The sequence below is a fragment of the Oryza sativa genome, chromosome 6, assembly GCF_034140825.1.
Source record: "Oryza sativa Japonica Group chromosome 6, ASM3414082v1".
NCBI lineage: Eukaryota > Viridiplantae > Streptophyta > Magnoliopsida > Poales > Poaceae > Oryza > Oryza sativa.
Window position 1 is genome coordinate 26,347,535 of NC_089040.1, and position 17,816 is coordinate 26,365,350.

Genomic DNA, 17,816 nt, shown 5'->3' on the forward strand with positions numbered 1-17,816 from the left:
AGTCCGACATACATCAGCATACCTAAAGACGTTAGGCGCCTTAGTCCGACGTTACATCACGAGACCTAAAGACATGACATGCCGAAGTCTGACATTACACGACGAAACATAAACACATCGATAAGATCGAAACGAATTACAAGCAAATCCACATGCCGACATAGAACATAAGAACTACACCACGTAGCCAGACGTGGCACGACGACGCCTAGGACGTGGTCGAGTGGAGGTAGTGCCTTCACCCGTAGGGCGAGCTCCATCTGCTGCTGATCCTGATAGTCCTGCCTCCGCCGCACTTGGTTTCTCCTTGTCTTTAGGACAATGCTTGTAGGTGTGCCCATGTTCATCGCATTTGCTGCAACGCTTCACCCTGCCAGTCTCCGACTCGTCCATATCATTGCGGATGCGACGAGTCCTCCTCCTTCCAGCCTTGCCTCGGAGCTTCGATGGGTCAGGAATATTGAGTACTTCATCGTTAGTCTCTGTGAACTCCCCAGCTATGCCGAACCCATAAATCTCGCCGCTCCATGTATGATATATTGCTTGGTTACTGAAGTACTGTGACACATATACTGCATCTGGTATGCCACACTCCGCTGCGGCAGCAATGACATGGGTGCATGGCCTGTGGAGCAGCTTCGGCTTTGCACAAGAGCAATGACATGTGCCGTCGGCTTTGAGAACACACTCCTGCTTCACTCTCTTGCGGTAGATACCCCTGCCTGCCTTATCTTGACATAGTATCTCAAACCTGTGCTGTTGGGTACCTTGCACTACAGCTCGATGTTTCATGGCCTTTTTACGCAACTCCTCTAGCTTTTTCTGCATGAAAGCTCCAAACAAAATGCTGTTGTTCGGCATAGAGGGAAGAACTGCCTGGAACCGATCCCTAAAATACCTGCATGTCCCATGTAAAATGAACTCCACTATGCCAACTAGTGGCAGTCCACGGACACCGCGCATCACCCAGTTGTAAACTTCTGTCAAATTTGTTGTCATAATTCCATATCTAGCACCACCTATGTCATACGCCTTGCCCCATTTCTCTTTTGGTTCATGCAGAATCCACTGAGAAAATTTCCGAATCTCCAATCCAGTTTTTCTAACCAATGTTGGACTATCCGTTGGGAGAGGTCCAAGAGCTTGAGGAGGCTCAGCAACGGCGGTCGATGGAGCCGCTGCACGCTGATCACTGCATTTGGCTGTCAACTCATCTAATCTCTTCCAAAGCTCATTGAATTTTTTCTCCTGGTTTTGATTGCACAGCCTCTTGAACATGTTCATGAGCTCTTTGTTCTTGAATTGCTTGAAGAAATTAGCTCCCATATGACGCATGCACCACCTACTCTGTACATCTTCCCAAACACCGGGGTATACTCGTTCCATACTCCCAAACTGCAACTCTTCTATCGCTCGCAGAATGCCAGCGTGCCTATCATGTATCAGGCACACATTTGGCCTCATACCAACAACTTTTGTTTTAACCAATTTCAGGAGCCAGTACCAGCTGTCGGTATTCTCACTCTCAACAGAAGCAAATGCCAAGGGCAATACCTGATTGTTCCCATCTACCCCTATTGCTGTTAGTATCTGGCCCCGATACTTTCCTGTCAAGAATGTCCCATCAATGCAGAGAACAGGACGACAGTTCACGAATGCCATCTTGCATGCATGTAGAGCTAAGAACGCCCTTTGCAGCACACTCTTGCTAGGATGTTCAATTGAGGGGAATTTCTTCACTTCGTAAGAGCTCCCAGGGTTTCTTTCCTCGATAACACCAAGCAGGCGTGGCAAATTGTCATACGAGGCTTCGTAAGTTCAAAATCTCATCTCTATTATTTTCTGTTTGGCCCTCCAGACCTTGGCATAGCTAATAGTATACTTGTATGTCTCTTCGATGTGTCGGATTATTGACCTTGGTTCATATGTGAGATTATCGATGACATGCACATACATCTCAGATGCAACAAATGCACAAGTAATGTTCCTGTGGTATTTCTGAACACCAGGTAGAAAACATGTATGCTTGGTAACGACTGACACTGTCCAATAATCCTTCCATTTCCCCTTATACGCGTACACTCTCTAGGGACAACCATCTTTTTCCTTAACACACCGAACTTCATATTGCGACCAGTTCGACTTGGCAACCCAAAACTCTCTATGAAGTGACACTGCAAAATGTTTTACCGCCTCCTTCATATCTTCTGCTCTACTATAAATCGCTCCCTGAATAACCTCATTTTCTTTGTACTCCCATCTCACACTATCCTCTTCAGAGACGATCAGCCCAGAAAAATCCTCACTAGCCCATTCTGCTGGATTAATATCCGTCTCATCATCTGACGAATCACCTTCCTCTACACGCTCGTTGTCAGAATCCTCCCTCTCCATTTCATCCACAATGGCACCGACAGTCTCCCCCTCGTCGGCCACTCCACCTGGTTGAATGCCAACTGGAGCTACTAGCCCCCGTCCTCTCGTGCGTTGACCTTCTCCACATAAGTCTCGTTTACTTCAGCACTTGGTCCCTCGCCATCATCCATGTTCATCTACACACCTGGATCCTTCGGGTGAACAAACGGAACCAAAGCTAGAGGCCACCCGCGTTGCAATGCATTTTCCAAATACCATCTCCACACTCGAGAGTTTTGAACTGGCATTAGTTCCCAATAAAAACCCTCAGTTGCCCGACTTACTATAACATTGATTGTTATGTCACTTGTCTGTGGATCAACTCTCAAGCCCTTTATTAACCATCCTTTTATAGAAGGTACACTCCTCTCAGCCGGTCTATCAATTCCCCTTTCTGATACAATAAAATCTGACAGATCTACCCCAGTTGGCCCGTAACGGACGTTTCCTGGTCCATGGTAAACTTGGAATACTTGTTTGTTCGACATATCTGTCAACGAAATAACTAGATCATATTACTCTTTCATGCAATAAACATCTACAACGTAATATCTTCTTGTGTAAGCCAATGCAACGGTAATGTATTGATTCCAAACTAGCAGATCTACGTAGTTACCGATATCTACAATACGCACTTCTAGATTAGTACAACTAAAACACTAAAAATATAATGCATTTATTCAAACAAATTTTTAAAGAATACACGCTATTTAACTTAATAGTCACATATATGATCTATGAATATTACCTGAAATTGGCGTCTGAATCCGGCAGGGCTTCGCCCCTTCTTCTCTTCTCCTCCCCTCTCTTCTTTTTTTTTTCACTGGAATTGAGGAGAGAAGAATGAGGGCTGGGGGCTGGGCAGCAGGCCTTTTATAGGCAGCGAGGCCTGCCGCCCGGCCAGAGGGCGGCAAGGGGCCGCCTGCAAAATAACCGGCCCCGACTGGCTTTTTTGCATTCGGGCCCCTTGCCGCCCCACCAGAGGGCGGCAAGGGTTTTCCTGCAAAAAAACCCTCCCTCTGTCACCGCCCGTTCCTCCCCCGTTTGCCACGTCATCTTGCCGCCCCAGAGGTGGGCGGCAGGGTCTATTTTTATAATTTTTTTGGCCGATAGATTATTTCTGTAAATATTTTTTTAAAAAAATCTAAAACCGAAAAAAATTCTTAGAGGTAATGCCGCTACGCAAAGAAAGCGAACAGAATTGCGAGCAACTGAGACTTCAGTTTTTCTTCTCACTAGCACATGATTATCGGATGATATGCATGTTACTCGATACTGCTAGCATGCATACATACATACATACATATATACATATATATATATATACATATATACATATACATATATATATATATATATATATACATATATATGTATATATGTACATATGTATGTGTATATGTAATATATATATAGGCAACATATCCTATGCACACAGGCCCTCACGTGTATACACGTGCACACCAACTAAAAAATATTACCAAAAAATATAGAAAAAACCATACACATACTTTCAATTGTATTACACCTAGGGTTAAAATCTTAACGTCAAATTCATTATATTTTAGCCGTAACAAAAAAACAAAAAATCTGACAGTTTTAAGGTTGCAATTTTGTCAGAATTTTATCTTTTTTGTTATTCTCTATGTAGAATGAATTTGAAGATGCGACTTTGCACGTAGATGTAATACTATTGAAAGTACATGTATGAATTTTTCTAGAATTTTTTGTGATAATTTTTAGTTGGTGTACACGGTGTGTACACGCGAGGACCTGTGTGCATAGGATACGCTCCCTATATATATATATATATATATATATATATATATATATATATATATATATATATATATATATATATATATATATATATATATATATATATATATATATATATATATAGGAAAATTATATACTACTACCGGGAGTAGCTACTCCCTCCCTGTCCGCCACCAATTCAATTCGTTTGCCCAGATAATGGTAATGACTATTAACAGGTTTATTGAATCGAATACTTTTACCCGTTTTCTTTTACCCGTATTTTTTTTCCCTTGGGGTCAACAAGATTGTTTCTGTTCTGTAGCAGATTCGAAAATTGAATCAAGATTCCTGAGTTTGTTGTAGATAGAATTTTGTTCGGAGACAGCTGACCAGATATATTTCAGGGTGGTTTTTTCGCTCTTCAGTTTGCTTATCCAAAGCGAGAAAGCAGGATGATTATCCCGTTGAGCAGAACATTATCGATCTAAAACCGTTCTTTGCGTTTTGAGAGTTCTTAACCCATCTAAACTCAGATTAGTAGCCTCGCCGGCGGCTGCGTTGCAGATAACGTTGAAAGGTCTAGCATGGAGAACTCTAGTTCCAAGGTTTGTTGCCATATTCATCTGTTATTTTGCAGTGAATGTGGTGCCGGCCATGGCGACGATGAACAGCACCAACCCGACATTGGTACGGTATAGCAGTGTCAGGCTGCAGGCTGCCGGAGAGGAGCGCCCCAACGCCGGCGCCGTCGAAGCTCGCGGCAGCCATTGATGGATTTTTTTTCCTAATCTTTGAGTCTTTTTTTGATCGTATCTCTTACTAATTTGTTTTGTTTATGTTTTTGCATTTGCAGCACCTTTGCAGTCCTGCAGCAGGTGCGAATGTTTCAGGTGGTGGTGGCTCTAGTTCTGTTTTCACTAGAGCCCTTCATGCTGCTCAAGCAAGAAAGATGCATCAGCGGAAGCAGCTACCTGGTTCTGCAGTATCAAATTCCAAAAAAATAAGTGGCATCAAGGGTAAAAAGGTAGTACAAGAAAAAATTTACACCAGGTGCACTCCTACTATTCTCTCAGATCTATTCTCAGGTTTTGGTGATCAGCAAAAAGAGCTAGTGAAACAGATGGAGTTTGATGGGTTGCTTTCCATGAGGCTGACTAAACTGAACAAGCAATTCGGAGCATGGATTCTGTGCAAGCTAGACCCATCATCAGGTAATCTGTTTGCGGGATCTAGACATGAAATTTGTTTGACATGTGAGGATGTCAGCCTACTTTTGGGAATCCCTTGTGGACGGAAGGAGATTTTGCCTGCAATAAAAAATGAGGTAAAAGATGTTAAGGCTTATATGTGTGAAATCTTTGAGAAAGATTCCTTTGATGGACTTACCATTGTAACAATTCAGAGGATATTGGAGAAAAAATTTAACAGGACGATGACTGTTCACGAACAGATTGTATTCAAGACTGCTTTTATAATCTTCGTTGTAACCAAATTCTTGGCTCCTCAATCTGTTAACAATCACATATCTATAAGGTATATGAAGGCTTTGGTTGATGTAGAAAATATTCACAAGTACAACTGGGCGGAATTTGTTTTGCATGACATCAAAGATGCAGCAGCAGCATTGCAACACAAAATACGCCATCGAAAAAGCATTGGTTACATCAATGGCTGCATTATACTACCTCAGGTGAGATTATCCTATTATTCGTTCGAATTATTTGCCTTTTACTTTCTAATATACTCGCAACATCTTTTCACATGCTATAATTTATACTGCTCAGCTTTTTTATCTGGACAATCTGGATTTCGGGACGGACACTCCCGAGCAGGAAAACATTCCAAGGATTGGCGTGTACAATGACTCCATGATAGCAGAATTCATTGAGAGGGATGTAATTCTCAAGAACCGGAATCCTTTCCCCGCGTATGGAAAGATGAAGGTAAAATCAACTCTCCTGCCGGTAGAGTATTCTTGTTGAAATTTCCCTTGTGCAGAAACTTCAGACTATTGACATTTTTTTTGGGTTTCAGCTGCGAAACAAACATGATGAAAAATACAATCTTGGCCATCATACGGGTGCAATAGAGGTGCAATCTCATGTAGTTTGTCAATCTATTCAATATAAAAAGAATCCATTTTTCCATAAGAATTGTTGATATATCTGTACACAGGCTATCCATGTGGATCGTACCTACGATGCCAGGTCTGACATCGAGCCCCCAAGCTTTAATCTAGGAATAACACAAGATATCGAAGAAGCAAACATGGTGGCATGTACCCCAGGTCATGACATCTCCAATGTGGCTGAAGACTCTGACAAAGAACAAGAACTCAACTTTTTAGCACGTACCCCAGATCAGCCAATCTCAAAGTCAGTAGATGCCTCTGACAAATCCGGAGAAGGTAATGCAGTGCACAAAACTCCCTCTTCGCATGGAGGTAATGATACCCACAAGCCTGTATCAGTTTTTCATTTTCATTCATAACCAACCACATGCACATAATATGTCTCACTCTTACTGTTCTGTCTCATAATAGGTTACCAACAAACTAAACTTAGTAGTTTCTCTCCGTACTCTATGTTGAAAGAGACGAGTGGGGCGAGGATTTTCATGCGTGAGGAGTACGCATGTACAAAGCTCCCACCTAAATCCAAGAGGAGAATTATCGGCGGTCCTTCTGATATCCTATTCGATCGGCCAAAGAGGTCGATTAAACCAAGCCATTCGGTGAAATCACCATTTCTGAGCAAGCAACACTCTTTCGTCAGGCATGACCAGAAGGCACTTGATGATTTATACACATATGCAATTTCAATCACTGATGCAGAAGCTCTTAAGTAAGCCACCTATCTGAAACACTTGATGATTTATACACATATACAACTTCAATCGCTTATGCAGAAGCTCTAATGTAAGCCACCTACCTGAAATGTTCCTTTCTTTCACCACTAATTGTAAAGATATCACATTTAACAGGAAAATCTGGGTTCACATCTCCCAACCTGTCCCTATGTCATTAAGCCTACATGACATACAACAGGCTATTCGGCTAGACACTCAAATGCAAGAAGAAACATTCAATGTTGCAGTTCAAGTATTAGCAGCGGATGAGATACAGAGATTTGGAGGAACTGATTTTGTAGGCTGGAGACATTTCTTAAATCAAGATTTTGCAGTAAGTGCTTCCAATTACTCTAGACTATTTTAATTCTTAAATATGGTGTGTTTTAACACAATATGGCGCTATAGATGTTTGCAACAGCTGGTGATGACCAGTGGAACCCAGAGGATCATCTCCCCTCATTCAAAGATGACTCCCTGATACCATATGACGTACCTAGTTGCCACCTGGTTTGATAATTAACAGCATCTTGAAAAATTCAGTACATCAAGTGCAAATGTTCAGGCCACTAACTTTTGCAATGTCAATATTAATTTGCAGATATTTATTCCACTACTTCAACCACTGCACTATTCTCTATACGCATTTGATATGGAGAAAAAAAAATTATGCATTCTTGACCCACTGAGAGACGCCTCGAAAAGATCAGAGGATACAGCAGAAAGACACTTAAAAACAAAATTTCACATTTCATCTGCTCTGAAGGAGTGCATGAAGCTTGCATTTCCAGATTGGGACGAGGATATACCAAACTGGGTTTCTGAGTTCCCTTCGGCCATCCCAGCTATAAACAATAGGTTCCAGTTCATGCTCCCAATTTGATCCAAATTAATTTTTCCATTCTACTCATTTATGGTCATTACAATAATAACAATTTTGGTAGGCTGGAATGTGCCTTTCACGTGCTCTACTACATGCGAAACTGGGATGGAACTCGCCTTGTGAACCCCCCAAAATCTGTGAGTTTTATGTACACACTAGGTTCAACTTAAGTTTCATTGAAGTAGCTTCCTTTTATAATAAATATTTTTCTATATTAACAACAGGATCAACGAGATCTTCGAAAGGAATTTCTGTCCAACTTATTGTCATTCAAAGGCAACGAAGCTATTCTGCCGGACTTCGTCGTTCACTGCCTGAAGTTATCTAACAAGATCTGAGCATGTTATGCAAGCATGCCAAAATAAAGATTACATTCAGTTACATCATTATTATCTAAAATTTGTTAGGTCCCAATAATATTTGTCTTGTTCTTATTCAACATTTTTCAAGGCTTCATGTTCTCTGCTATTCTCTTCCCAAATTAATGAATTTGTCATTTACCTTCCAAATATCATAAATTTAGATTTTCCCAACATCAAATCCATGATGTTCACCTATGGCAAATTAAATACTACAAACTAATTACATCTTCTGTTGCCGTACATTACGTGATCAGCTCTCCTCCAAACTTAGAGAGCAGATCATGACACGATCCAAATCAGTGCATGCCCGGCGAAAAAAAGACAAGTTCTGCTCCCAGAGCAGAACAGTATGCCAATTGATTTATGCTACCACGAGGATACATCCCACCAAACAACAGCAGAAACTATTAGCCATGTACTGCTGCCGAGAAAACATCCCACCAGAACAACAGCAGAAACTACTAGCCATGTTCTGCTACCGTGCTAAACCCCATCTAAAAAAACACCACACGCACTCTTTTCATGTTCTGCTCCCGATGCAGAGCATGATGAAAAACGTTTTTGGCTCCCACGAAGATTCGTCCAACACTACCTCTAGCAGAAACAATTAGCCATGTTCTGCTCCAATAGGATGCTTCCAAAGACTACAACTTCACCACATACTCTGAGGCACAACAGAAAATAGGAAAATACAAAACTAGTGTTCGCAAATTTCCTACAATGTTTGCCAAATGTAAATATTCAAAATGAACTACATGTTCTGCTGACTAAATTTAATAATAATAAAATTTCCATTGTATGCTAAACGAAATGCTAACATCAACCCTGCAGAACATTGAACAGAATAATTACACTCACTTCTTCCTCTCATAACTAGATTTCCGACCACATGTACTCTTATAGTGGCCATGACCACCACATTGCTTGCAGTACCTAATCTGCTTCGTTGACTCTTTTTTTCCTTTGGCGTGATTCTTCGACTCGTCCTTGGAGGTACTCTCACTAGCCTTCTTCTTCTTTGCTTTGCTAGATGTCTCTCCCTTCGACATCAGTCTGGTACTCCTCGGTCGTCCACGACTTCTTCTAACCTCAGGAGGGAGTATGTCTTCTTCGTTGACATCAGTCATGTCCACATCAACTGAATCCTCACCAGCAGAAACATCCTGTCCAATGCCGTCCTCATCGGCTACACAAAATTCATCAGACATTCCATGCTCCGAGTCAGAACTGTCTACACTATCATCCAATTGCACACCAGTAGGTTTCTTCCCAATTGTTCTATCTCCGCAGTGAATTTCCTTGTTGTTTACAACTTGCGAAGTACACATGACCTGAAGTTCTCCAATCAGCTTTGTCAACACTTCCACTGTCTTCTCATATGTTTCTGAACTAGTACCACCAAGTCTAACCATATCAAGTGCAGACTTGTGCAGGAGGGTGTTCCGATAAGTTCTCGATGATGCCGCCTCCTTATCCTTCAAGTAAGACTCCTCCAAGTGCTTTGGGATTGAATCTCTAGCATCTTTTGTCCACCTCTTCAGGATATACTTCTTCGGTATTTCCGTGAAACCATACTGTACCATAACCTGCAAAAACACTATGCATTAACACACAAAAACACAACAGCGTTATGAGAACTGCTTAATATTCAAACTTACTCTGATAATATGGGAGCATATAATTCCCAAGTGTTCAAAAAGCTTGCATCCACATGACAGATCTTGTTCAGTCAGGTCAACCTGAACCTTAAATTCTTTGCTGCCCCAACTTTGCAATGTGTCATCACCTATATGGACTAGCTGCAGAACATGCTGATCAGAAGTATGATAAACCATAAATGAAAAGCTTAGCTTGAACTGTTCCTTGAACCTGGAAAATGCACCCCTAGTGTACACCCGAGAAGCATGTTTCTCAATGGGCGAGCTAGTTAATGTGGAAACCTTCTCCTACAGTTCACGAGAAATGACAAGCATATTATAACATGTTCAGCAGAAAGTACCATACACCGATATATCATACGGAAATAATTAAAAAAAACATACATTGTATGTATCATGCTCCTCAGCGTCTTCCGCTTCAATCCTATCATTGTAGAAATTCTCATACCTCTTTGCAAATCCATGTAGCGAAGAGGATGGTTTTACATACTTCTTCAGAACATGATTCATGCTCTCACTTCTTTGTGTGGTTGACATCCTAGCATAAAAGAATTCCCTGAAGTAATCTGGAGCCCATTTTTTCTTCATGTCCCACATCCTGCGCAAATACACGCTAGACTCGAGATTGTACTGCTCCATTAAATCTGACCATGCCTTCTCAAACTCTGCCTCTGTTTGGGGTTCATTTAACACCCGGTGGAACTCCTGTTTGAAACTGCTTCTTTTACTGTAAATGTTCCCCAAGTTCTCCTTAGCATTCTTCAGAACATGCCATTTGCAAACTCTATGAATAGTTTCAGGCCAAACCGCTTTGATCGCCACCTCCATTTGATGACAGTTATCTAAAAAAGAAGTTCACAACCATTCGAGATTAAAAACAGAAGACATATCATTAAACACACCATTGATCCATCCAAATAAACATATACCTGTTAAAATTGCTGCAGGCCTCTTCCCATGCATTGCATCAGTAAATGTTTGGAAAAGCCACTTGAATGCTTCGATTGTCTCCTCCCTCAACAAAGCGCAACCAAAAATTGCTGTTTGAAAATGGTTATTTACACCGACAAAAATCCCAAATGGCATGTTGTACCTATTAGTCTGATATGTAGTATCAAAAGTGATTGCATCCCCAAAATGGTCAAAACTTAATCTGGAAAGAGAATGACACCAAAATATATTTTTAATCCTTGAAGCACCATCAATCTGTATGGTGTAAAAGAAATTCTTACTACGGCATTGCATTTCCCTAAAAAAATTCAGTGTCTTCTGCACATCATTGCTACACTCATCCCTTCTGATGGCATACGCCATTCTTGTCACAGCCCTCCTTGTAAAAGGGGTTAAGGACGGCCCGCCGTGCATACCTGAAAGTAATCCATACATAGCTGTAGGTGTCATCCCATTATCTACCATTTCCTTTATGTTCCTCTTTGTCCCTTCATCAATGAAATTATGAGACCGGAAGTGTTTAGTATGCTGCAGGTCCCGTTTCATTTCATGGTTGTGCTCACTAACGAATGCAGAAACTCTCCACTTTTGACTTTCAGAAGAACGATTTAACCTGACCATAGCCTTGCAGCCTATCCTGGTCGGCGGACCAGTGACGGAATTATCTCTACCCTGCATAAATTACAGGAACACCTTACTACGTAAAACCTATGAAATGATGATCCTACGCATCACACTATAGAACCTTGCCAATCTTACGAGAATACGAAACCATGGTTTTCAAAAAAAAAAGAATACACTAAAGATTTTTACCTCGCGAATGCAGCAGAACTCTTGCATGGACTTCACGCCTCCATCTTTGTATCTGTTCTTGGATCTCCTTATACCAAAACCAGTGAACCTAGAGTACAGATTGTAGAACGCATAGCCATCAGAGTCCTCATTGAAGGTCTGCCCAATTTTCGGCAACAGAATGGCTGGGTCAGAGAGTGAAATAGGCAGCAGATCACTCTCTTCCTCCCCCTCAACCACGATCCTAGGATCAAAAAAATGAGAATTCAGCTAACAATGCAGAAAGGGAAATTGTACACTACAATCACACTGACATAAAAAATACCTTTCCAACGGAACTACGTCCATGGGTTGTCCACTATGATCCTCGCCACCTTTCTCCGGCCAGCCTTCTTCCTCCATAGCTATCTTCGCGAATATTGTTTCTGTCCAGCACGGATTCTGGTAGCTACCCCTTTTGGCAAAAAGAATTTGCTATAGGGCGTCATTTTTTCCAGCTGGTTGGATATATACTGACAAATAATTCCGGTTTATTTTCCATTAGCTGTTCAACAACCTCCCCGAAAATCAAGGCTCCTACGTGCGAAGCATGTTATTGGACTCCGGAAAGTCAGCCACTAGCAACATTAACGAATTCTGATGAAACCATACCGCCACAAAAATAGCATCTATAACAAACATTCCGAGTACGCAACGCTACACTCACAGAAACCAATTCGAAATCTTTGCTCCATTCTTGTACAATATTCTGCTCGAAGAACTTCATCTTGGTGAAGGATTGCATTCACGATGACAACAGGGAGTTTGCAGTACACACAACTTAAATAGATAAATGAAAGGATAACATCTCAATTTTATTTCACTTCCCAAACAGCAGAAGATACAGATTTCTAAACTTAGATACTACTCGCTTTTTCCTCATAGAAAATACCATACAAAATTAGAGACAGTTCGTACGACTAATCTACGACCGTGCAGAAAGCAAGCCCTTATTACAATTTTCCTGATCATCACACTATTGTCTACATATTTTCATTGGACACATGTTCGCAACCATTACTGTTGACCCGGGTTGTTTCGTTGCTTCTGAAATTCATGTCGCAAGCCGCGCGAATATCACGGAGTGAGCACCAAGCGCATCTCTTCCTAGGATTTCTCATGGGAAGAGGATGACATCCATCGAAATGAATGACATATTTCTGGAGAGAGTGGTTCATCACTTCACTCCGGGCAGCAGTATCCATGCAACGCACAAAACCATTCCTGATGACCAAATAACGCAATAACCAGTTAGAGCCAAACAAACAAACAAGAGAAAAAATTTCAACAGAACATAAACTAAAACTAAACTTCAATGTGTACCTATCTGCGGCAGGATTCTGCTGCTTGTCACCATTAACTGTAATGGTTCCATCTTCTGCCTTCGCCATATGATGGTGCTTGCTACTACTCACCGGCGACGACGCGCCTACGGCCGCCACCGACTTCTGCTGCTCGACATCAGGCGCCGACGAGCCTCCGCCTACTCGCGCCGCGGAAGGCGACGCAACAGACCTCGCCGACGACATTCTGCCCTTTCCACCGGAGAGTTTCTGCTCCATCAAAAACCTGTAGAACAAAATCTTCTTCCTCACAAATCCGAAAGATAATTGTGGTCCTCATTTTCTGTCCTCCATCACCGTCAACTTAAATAGAGTATCAATACAGCAGCCTCCACACTAACTACTCTCCTGGTCGCTCGGTCGTGCATGCGTGCGGGTAACAAACCATGCATGCAGAACATTCAAAATGACTCACCATGCAGAACACAGCGCAGTGATCCGAATTTTCAAAAAAAAAAGAATATTCAAGTTTCTGCATCGCTGGTTTAATGGATCTTTTCTCACAATCCGTTAGTGAGTTGAAGCCCGAAACCCTGATGTGAGTTGGACAGGTGTCCGATGGTTACAATAGGAGTAGCTACTCCTGGGAGTAGAATATAGGCTTCCTATATATATATATATATATATATATATATATATATATATATATATATATATATATTAAATTTGTTTGGTGCTCCATGGTGCCCGGGCACCATTGTTGAAATTGAGTATATACCCAATTCAAATGAGTATGAAACTTTTTCAAATATTTAGGTATTAACATTAACAACTTTACTAACTAGTTCAAAGCAAGTTTGAACTGAATTTAAACTTGTTTTTGTTATATTAGATTTTGATTCTATGTATATAGCATCCAAACATATAATTAGTTAGGTATGTAATTATGGATTGTGAGATAAAGTTAAATTTGAGTTGTTTTGTTGATAGGTGTAGGTATAAATCAAATTCTTATAACTTGGTATATACTAATAATTTGAAAATTTTGAAAAAGTTGAGTGATTTTATGCATTTGATACCATGGTGCCCATATATGGTTTCGCGGACAAGTTGAGGTACCTTAGGTGTACTTTTTCCTTCTGTCTCCACCCTCATCCAGCGATCCAAAGCCCAACACAGCAATCGAGGGTTTCGGCCTCGTCGTCCCCGCCGCCGGCGACAAGCGACGGCGAGCGAGCCAGCGACCTTCTCCCTCGCGCGCCGCGCCGCTTCTCCCTCGGCGCGCCGTGCCGCCGGTGACGTCTCCGTGATCCAGGTGAGGACCCGTCCATTGCCCCCCCTCGCTCATCATCATCCACGGCCTCGACTCCACCGTTCGCCAACGGCGTGACGCTAACCCCCCTAGATGTGGCGGTGGCCGGGTGCGGCTAGGTATGAAGAGGGCGGCGCCGTGGGAGGAGCCGCTGGAAGTCTCCTCCGACGACTCCCTGAGCTCGGATTCCGACGATGAAGCCGGGAAGGGGAAAGGGGACAACGCCTTCGGGCTGCCCAATTCCACCAAAGCTGCCGCACCAGACGGTGAGAGCTATCCCAGTGATCTGTCTCTGTCTTTTTGTTAGCTCACGAGGAGATTTTTCATATTTTTGGTTTGTTAGCATGCTATATGGCCTCGCTATGCTCTCACAAGATTGTTTTGAATGTCTGTATTGTGTGTTGCCTGTGAGATATGAGTTCAACATGGAGTATGGATTTTTAGTCTGTGTTTCCTAGCTAGCTTATGTTGTTTCGGACTGTAAATTTAGTCTATTTGTGAAATTAGGGCTTGTTTCTATATGCAGGGATCAGAATCTATCCATTTGGATGGCCAGGGATTTTAACTGCAGTTTTCTATATCTATCCAAAGGGATTGGATCTAGTCCCCTTCCACTCAAGCAAAGCCATAGTGGTTATTTACCCGTTACCTTTCACATCAGAGAATCAGCATTACTGTAGATTCGTTAACGTTATCTTAAGATTATTTTGGCCAGCCATCTATGGAAATTTGGGGCTTGTTCTTTTCATATTGATTGGGATTGATATAACAGTAAATTATATAGCAGTACACTGGGGGAACTCACGTGTTTTTCTCTAGTGGTAGTATTCATTTTTCTTAGACTTTGCTAAAGAACAAACTAAGCATGGGTTTTCTTTTGAAACTAAGCAACATTACCTTAGCTAGTGTTCTATTCTTACAAGGTTACGCGCTATATGTTATTTTAGCATTCTATATAGAGTATAGATTTCATGTGACCAAGTGAATGTTCAGTATTTTGAAGTACATGAATTTATTGTGATATTGTTGATATTTGAGTTATCGCAATTGTCATGGAGGAATTCCCTGTTTTCCCTGTATGTTAATATTGCCCACATGTTATTTTCACAGTTGAGGTTTGAGTTTGAAAGTTGTCCACTTGTTGCCATTATTAAAAGATGGACATTTTAAGAAAAGTTGTCTCCCAAACAATGGTATTTACTGCTGGCTATACCACTTATATTAACAGGCTCATAGTGCCTGCATCCAGACAATCTTGCAGGTTATATCTGTACCTGGTTTTACATGCTGATTTGGCCAAAAAATTCTTGGAGTTTTTAATATGATTTTGTGCTAATTATGAACACCACTATAATAAGTCTATCTAAGTTTCATTTATCTCTTATAACTAAGTATGTAATTAATACTCTGTCATTCAAAGAATTATCATGAGTTGCCCGTTACCTTGGAGCTTCAACAGTCGAGTCCTATGCTTTCTCTATATACCCTATGGGATGAGCCAGAGACCAACACTACAAAATAAGTTAGCAAATTAGTACTCCCTCCTTCTTCCACAAAAAGTTACACCTATTACTTTTGTCACCAAGACCAAAGAGAAATTAACTCATCTTGCATATAACAAAGATCAAGAAGTGTATGCACGCATGCAACCAATGAGTATTACGATGGCTCCTTGGGTTTTAATCAAACATTTAATTTACCTCTCCATTTAAGTTTTGGATGCATAGACACTACAAATAGGAACAACTTATTTGGAAAAAAAACTCAAATATGAAATAGGTCTAACTCTTGTGGATGGAGTATAATTTTAGTTCTCAAGCACTAATAGAGGCTTTGAGCTGGATTTTATACCCTTCAGACATGGACAATAGCGTTCTGCTTTGGATTGGCTCATGTAGTTTTAAGGTTTTTTTCCTTTCTACGTAGAGATACAAATTTCCATGCTTACTATAATGAGATCATGCAGGTGCACTGATCAGGAAGGCTGAAATGTATCAAGAGTATATGAAGCATATTCCAGTTCCTGCTCACCGTGGATCTGTAATCCCATGCACAACATGGCTGGGACTCGGCAGGTCGGTGAAGCAGTTATATAAGCAGCCTTTACATTACCTTACCAATGTCCTCTTGAAACAGTGGGATCAGCAGAGAGTTGGGAGTGATGATGAGCACCGGCCTCTGGATGCTATCATCCATCCTGTGAAAGCTGAGGCCCTTATTTGGATCACTGAAGAAGTCCATAGGTTGACCACCTCTAGTCAACATTTAGCCAGTCTTTGGGCATCAGCTCCAATGTATCATGCCTACATAGATCCAGTGTTCCCTCCCATAAAGTTGCAGTAGAGCGTTTTTGAGAAAAAAAAAATTAAATTGTAGTAGAAGACGTTGGTTTGGGTTGTCTGTTTTGTTGTCTTTTTAATTGCTGTAATCAGTAAGCTTGCACAGTTTGGTTTTGGTAAATCCTAACAAAGCCTTATGGATTCCAGATGATGCATGTTTCTGAGTATTACCTCTCATTGTTAGTGTTCATTTTAACATTGGTTTTAGCTCTCTGAACAACAGCTATGTCGAAGAAGAAGAAACCTGGTGGTGTGGATTTCAATGCTTTGAGCCGGCATGGGTATCGTGGCGGCCCATCTGTCTTGACGGTGCCCCCTCCAAAGGTTGAGCCTAACTGGTCTTGGTCCACCGGGAAAGATCGCAACGACAAAGAAGATCAAACTGAATCCTATGAAGAACGGGAGCGCACAAGAACTGCAGTAACTGAGGGAGAAAAGCTTATTGGTGTGCGAAACCCGCAGCCGAGGCAGATGGAGAAAGAGAATAAAGATGCTTCCTTCTCACAGAAGGAAAAGCGGAAGAGAGATCGTGGCCAGGCTAGCAGGGGGAAGAACTACGTTGAAGAAGAGAAGCGACTTCTGAGGGGGAGTGGCGTCTACTCTGGCTTTGACACTTGATGCTCTGTTTTCTGTGCCTTTGTTTGACATGCATAGTAAATTGTTTTGTGCTTGTGCTATTTGATGTGTGTTGGTAGTTCGTGCTTAATCCTCTGCTTCCATATCTGTGGCGTTGTACTGATTGAATTGAATTCATCTTGGATCATTGGCATACCGTGTCCCATATTTGTTGGTAATTTACTAACTTTAGATGCAACTTTGTGCAATCTTTGTTGCATGCACAACCGCGCTTGTTGTAAATATGTACTCCCTCCGTCCCTAAATATTTAACGCCGTTGAATTTTTTAAACATATTTGACCGTTCGTCTTATTAAAAAAATTAAGTAATTATTAATTCTTTTTCTATTATTTGATTCATTGTTAAATATACTACTACTACTCAATCTTTTGAATAATATTCACAAAAGTTTTTGAATAAGACGAACGGTCAAACATGTTTAAAAAAATTAACGGAAAAATTAACGGCGTCAAACATTTAGGGAAGAAGGGAGTAATTGCTTTAAGCTATACAAAAGGGTGGGAGATGTCAAGGTCACATGGGAACAGTTTATCTGCA

General features: G+C 41.3%; 2 protein-coding genes and 1 non-coding gene across 7 annotated transcripts; 1 reads left to right on the forward strand and 2 right to left on the reverse strand.

Moving 5' to 3' along the window:
• Positions 1-9,122: 9,122 nt before the first annotated feature.
• LOC136357041 (protein FAR1-RELATED SEQUENCE 5-like) lies at positions 9,123-12,071 on the reverse strand. Its single transcript, XM_066311767.1, has 7 exons — positions 11,995-12,071; positions 11,691-11,913; positions 11,294-11,549; positions 10,856-10,966; positions 10,311-10,768; positions 9,927-10,214; positions 9,123-9,854 (listed from the first exon to the last, which is right to left on the reverse strand). Exons 1-7 carry the CDS (start codon positions 12,069-12,071, stop codon positions 9,123-9,125), a joined length of 2,145 nt encoding a protein of 714 aa, XP_066167864.1.
• Positions 12,072-12,504: 433 nt separating this feature from the next.
• LOC107281380 (uncharacterized) lies at positions 12,505-13,339 on the reverse strand. The gene is made up of 2 exons (XR_010742087.1): positions 13,032-13,339; positions 12,505-12,932 (listed from the first exon to the last, which is right to left on the reverse strand). It is a non-coding gene; the product is annotated as an uncharacterized protein (transcript).
• Positions 13,340-14,113: 774 nt separating this feature from the next.
• Positions 14,114-17,411, forward strand: LOC9267494 (protein RDM1). 5 transcript variants are annotated; one of them, XM_066311791.1, is made up of 4 exons: positions 14,114-14,306; positions 14,397-14,569; positions 14,830-14,936; positions 16,270-16,793. In XM_066311791.1, exons 3-4 carry the CDS (start codon positions 14,852-14,854, stop codon positions 16,644-16,646), a joined length of 462 nt encoding a protein of 153 aa, XP_066167888.1. In that variant the 5' UTR covers positions 14,114-14,306; positions 14,397-14,569; positions 14,830-14,851; the 3' UTR covers positions 16,647-16,793. The 5 variants fall into 5 exon arrangements, with proteins under 5 accessions (XP_066167888.1, XP_066167887.1, XP_015641175.1 ...); XM_066311790.1 differs by having other exon boundaries at positions 14,423-14,569; XM_015785689.3 differs by lacking the exons at positions 14,830-14,936; positions 16,270-16,793 and adding an exon at positions 16,866-17,411.
• Positions 17,412-17,816: the final 405 nt, after the last annotated feature.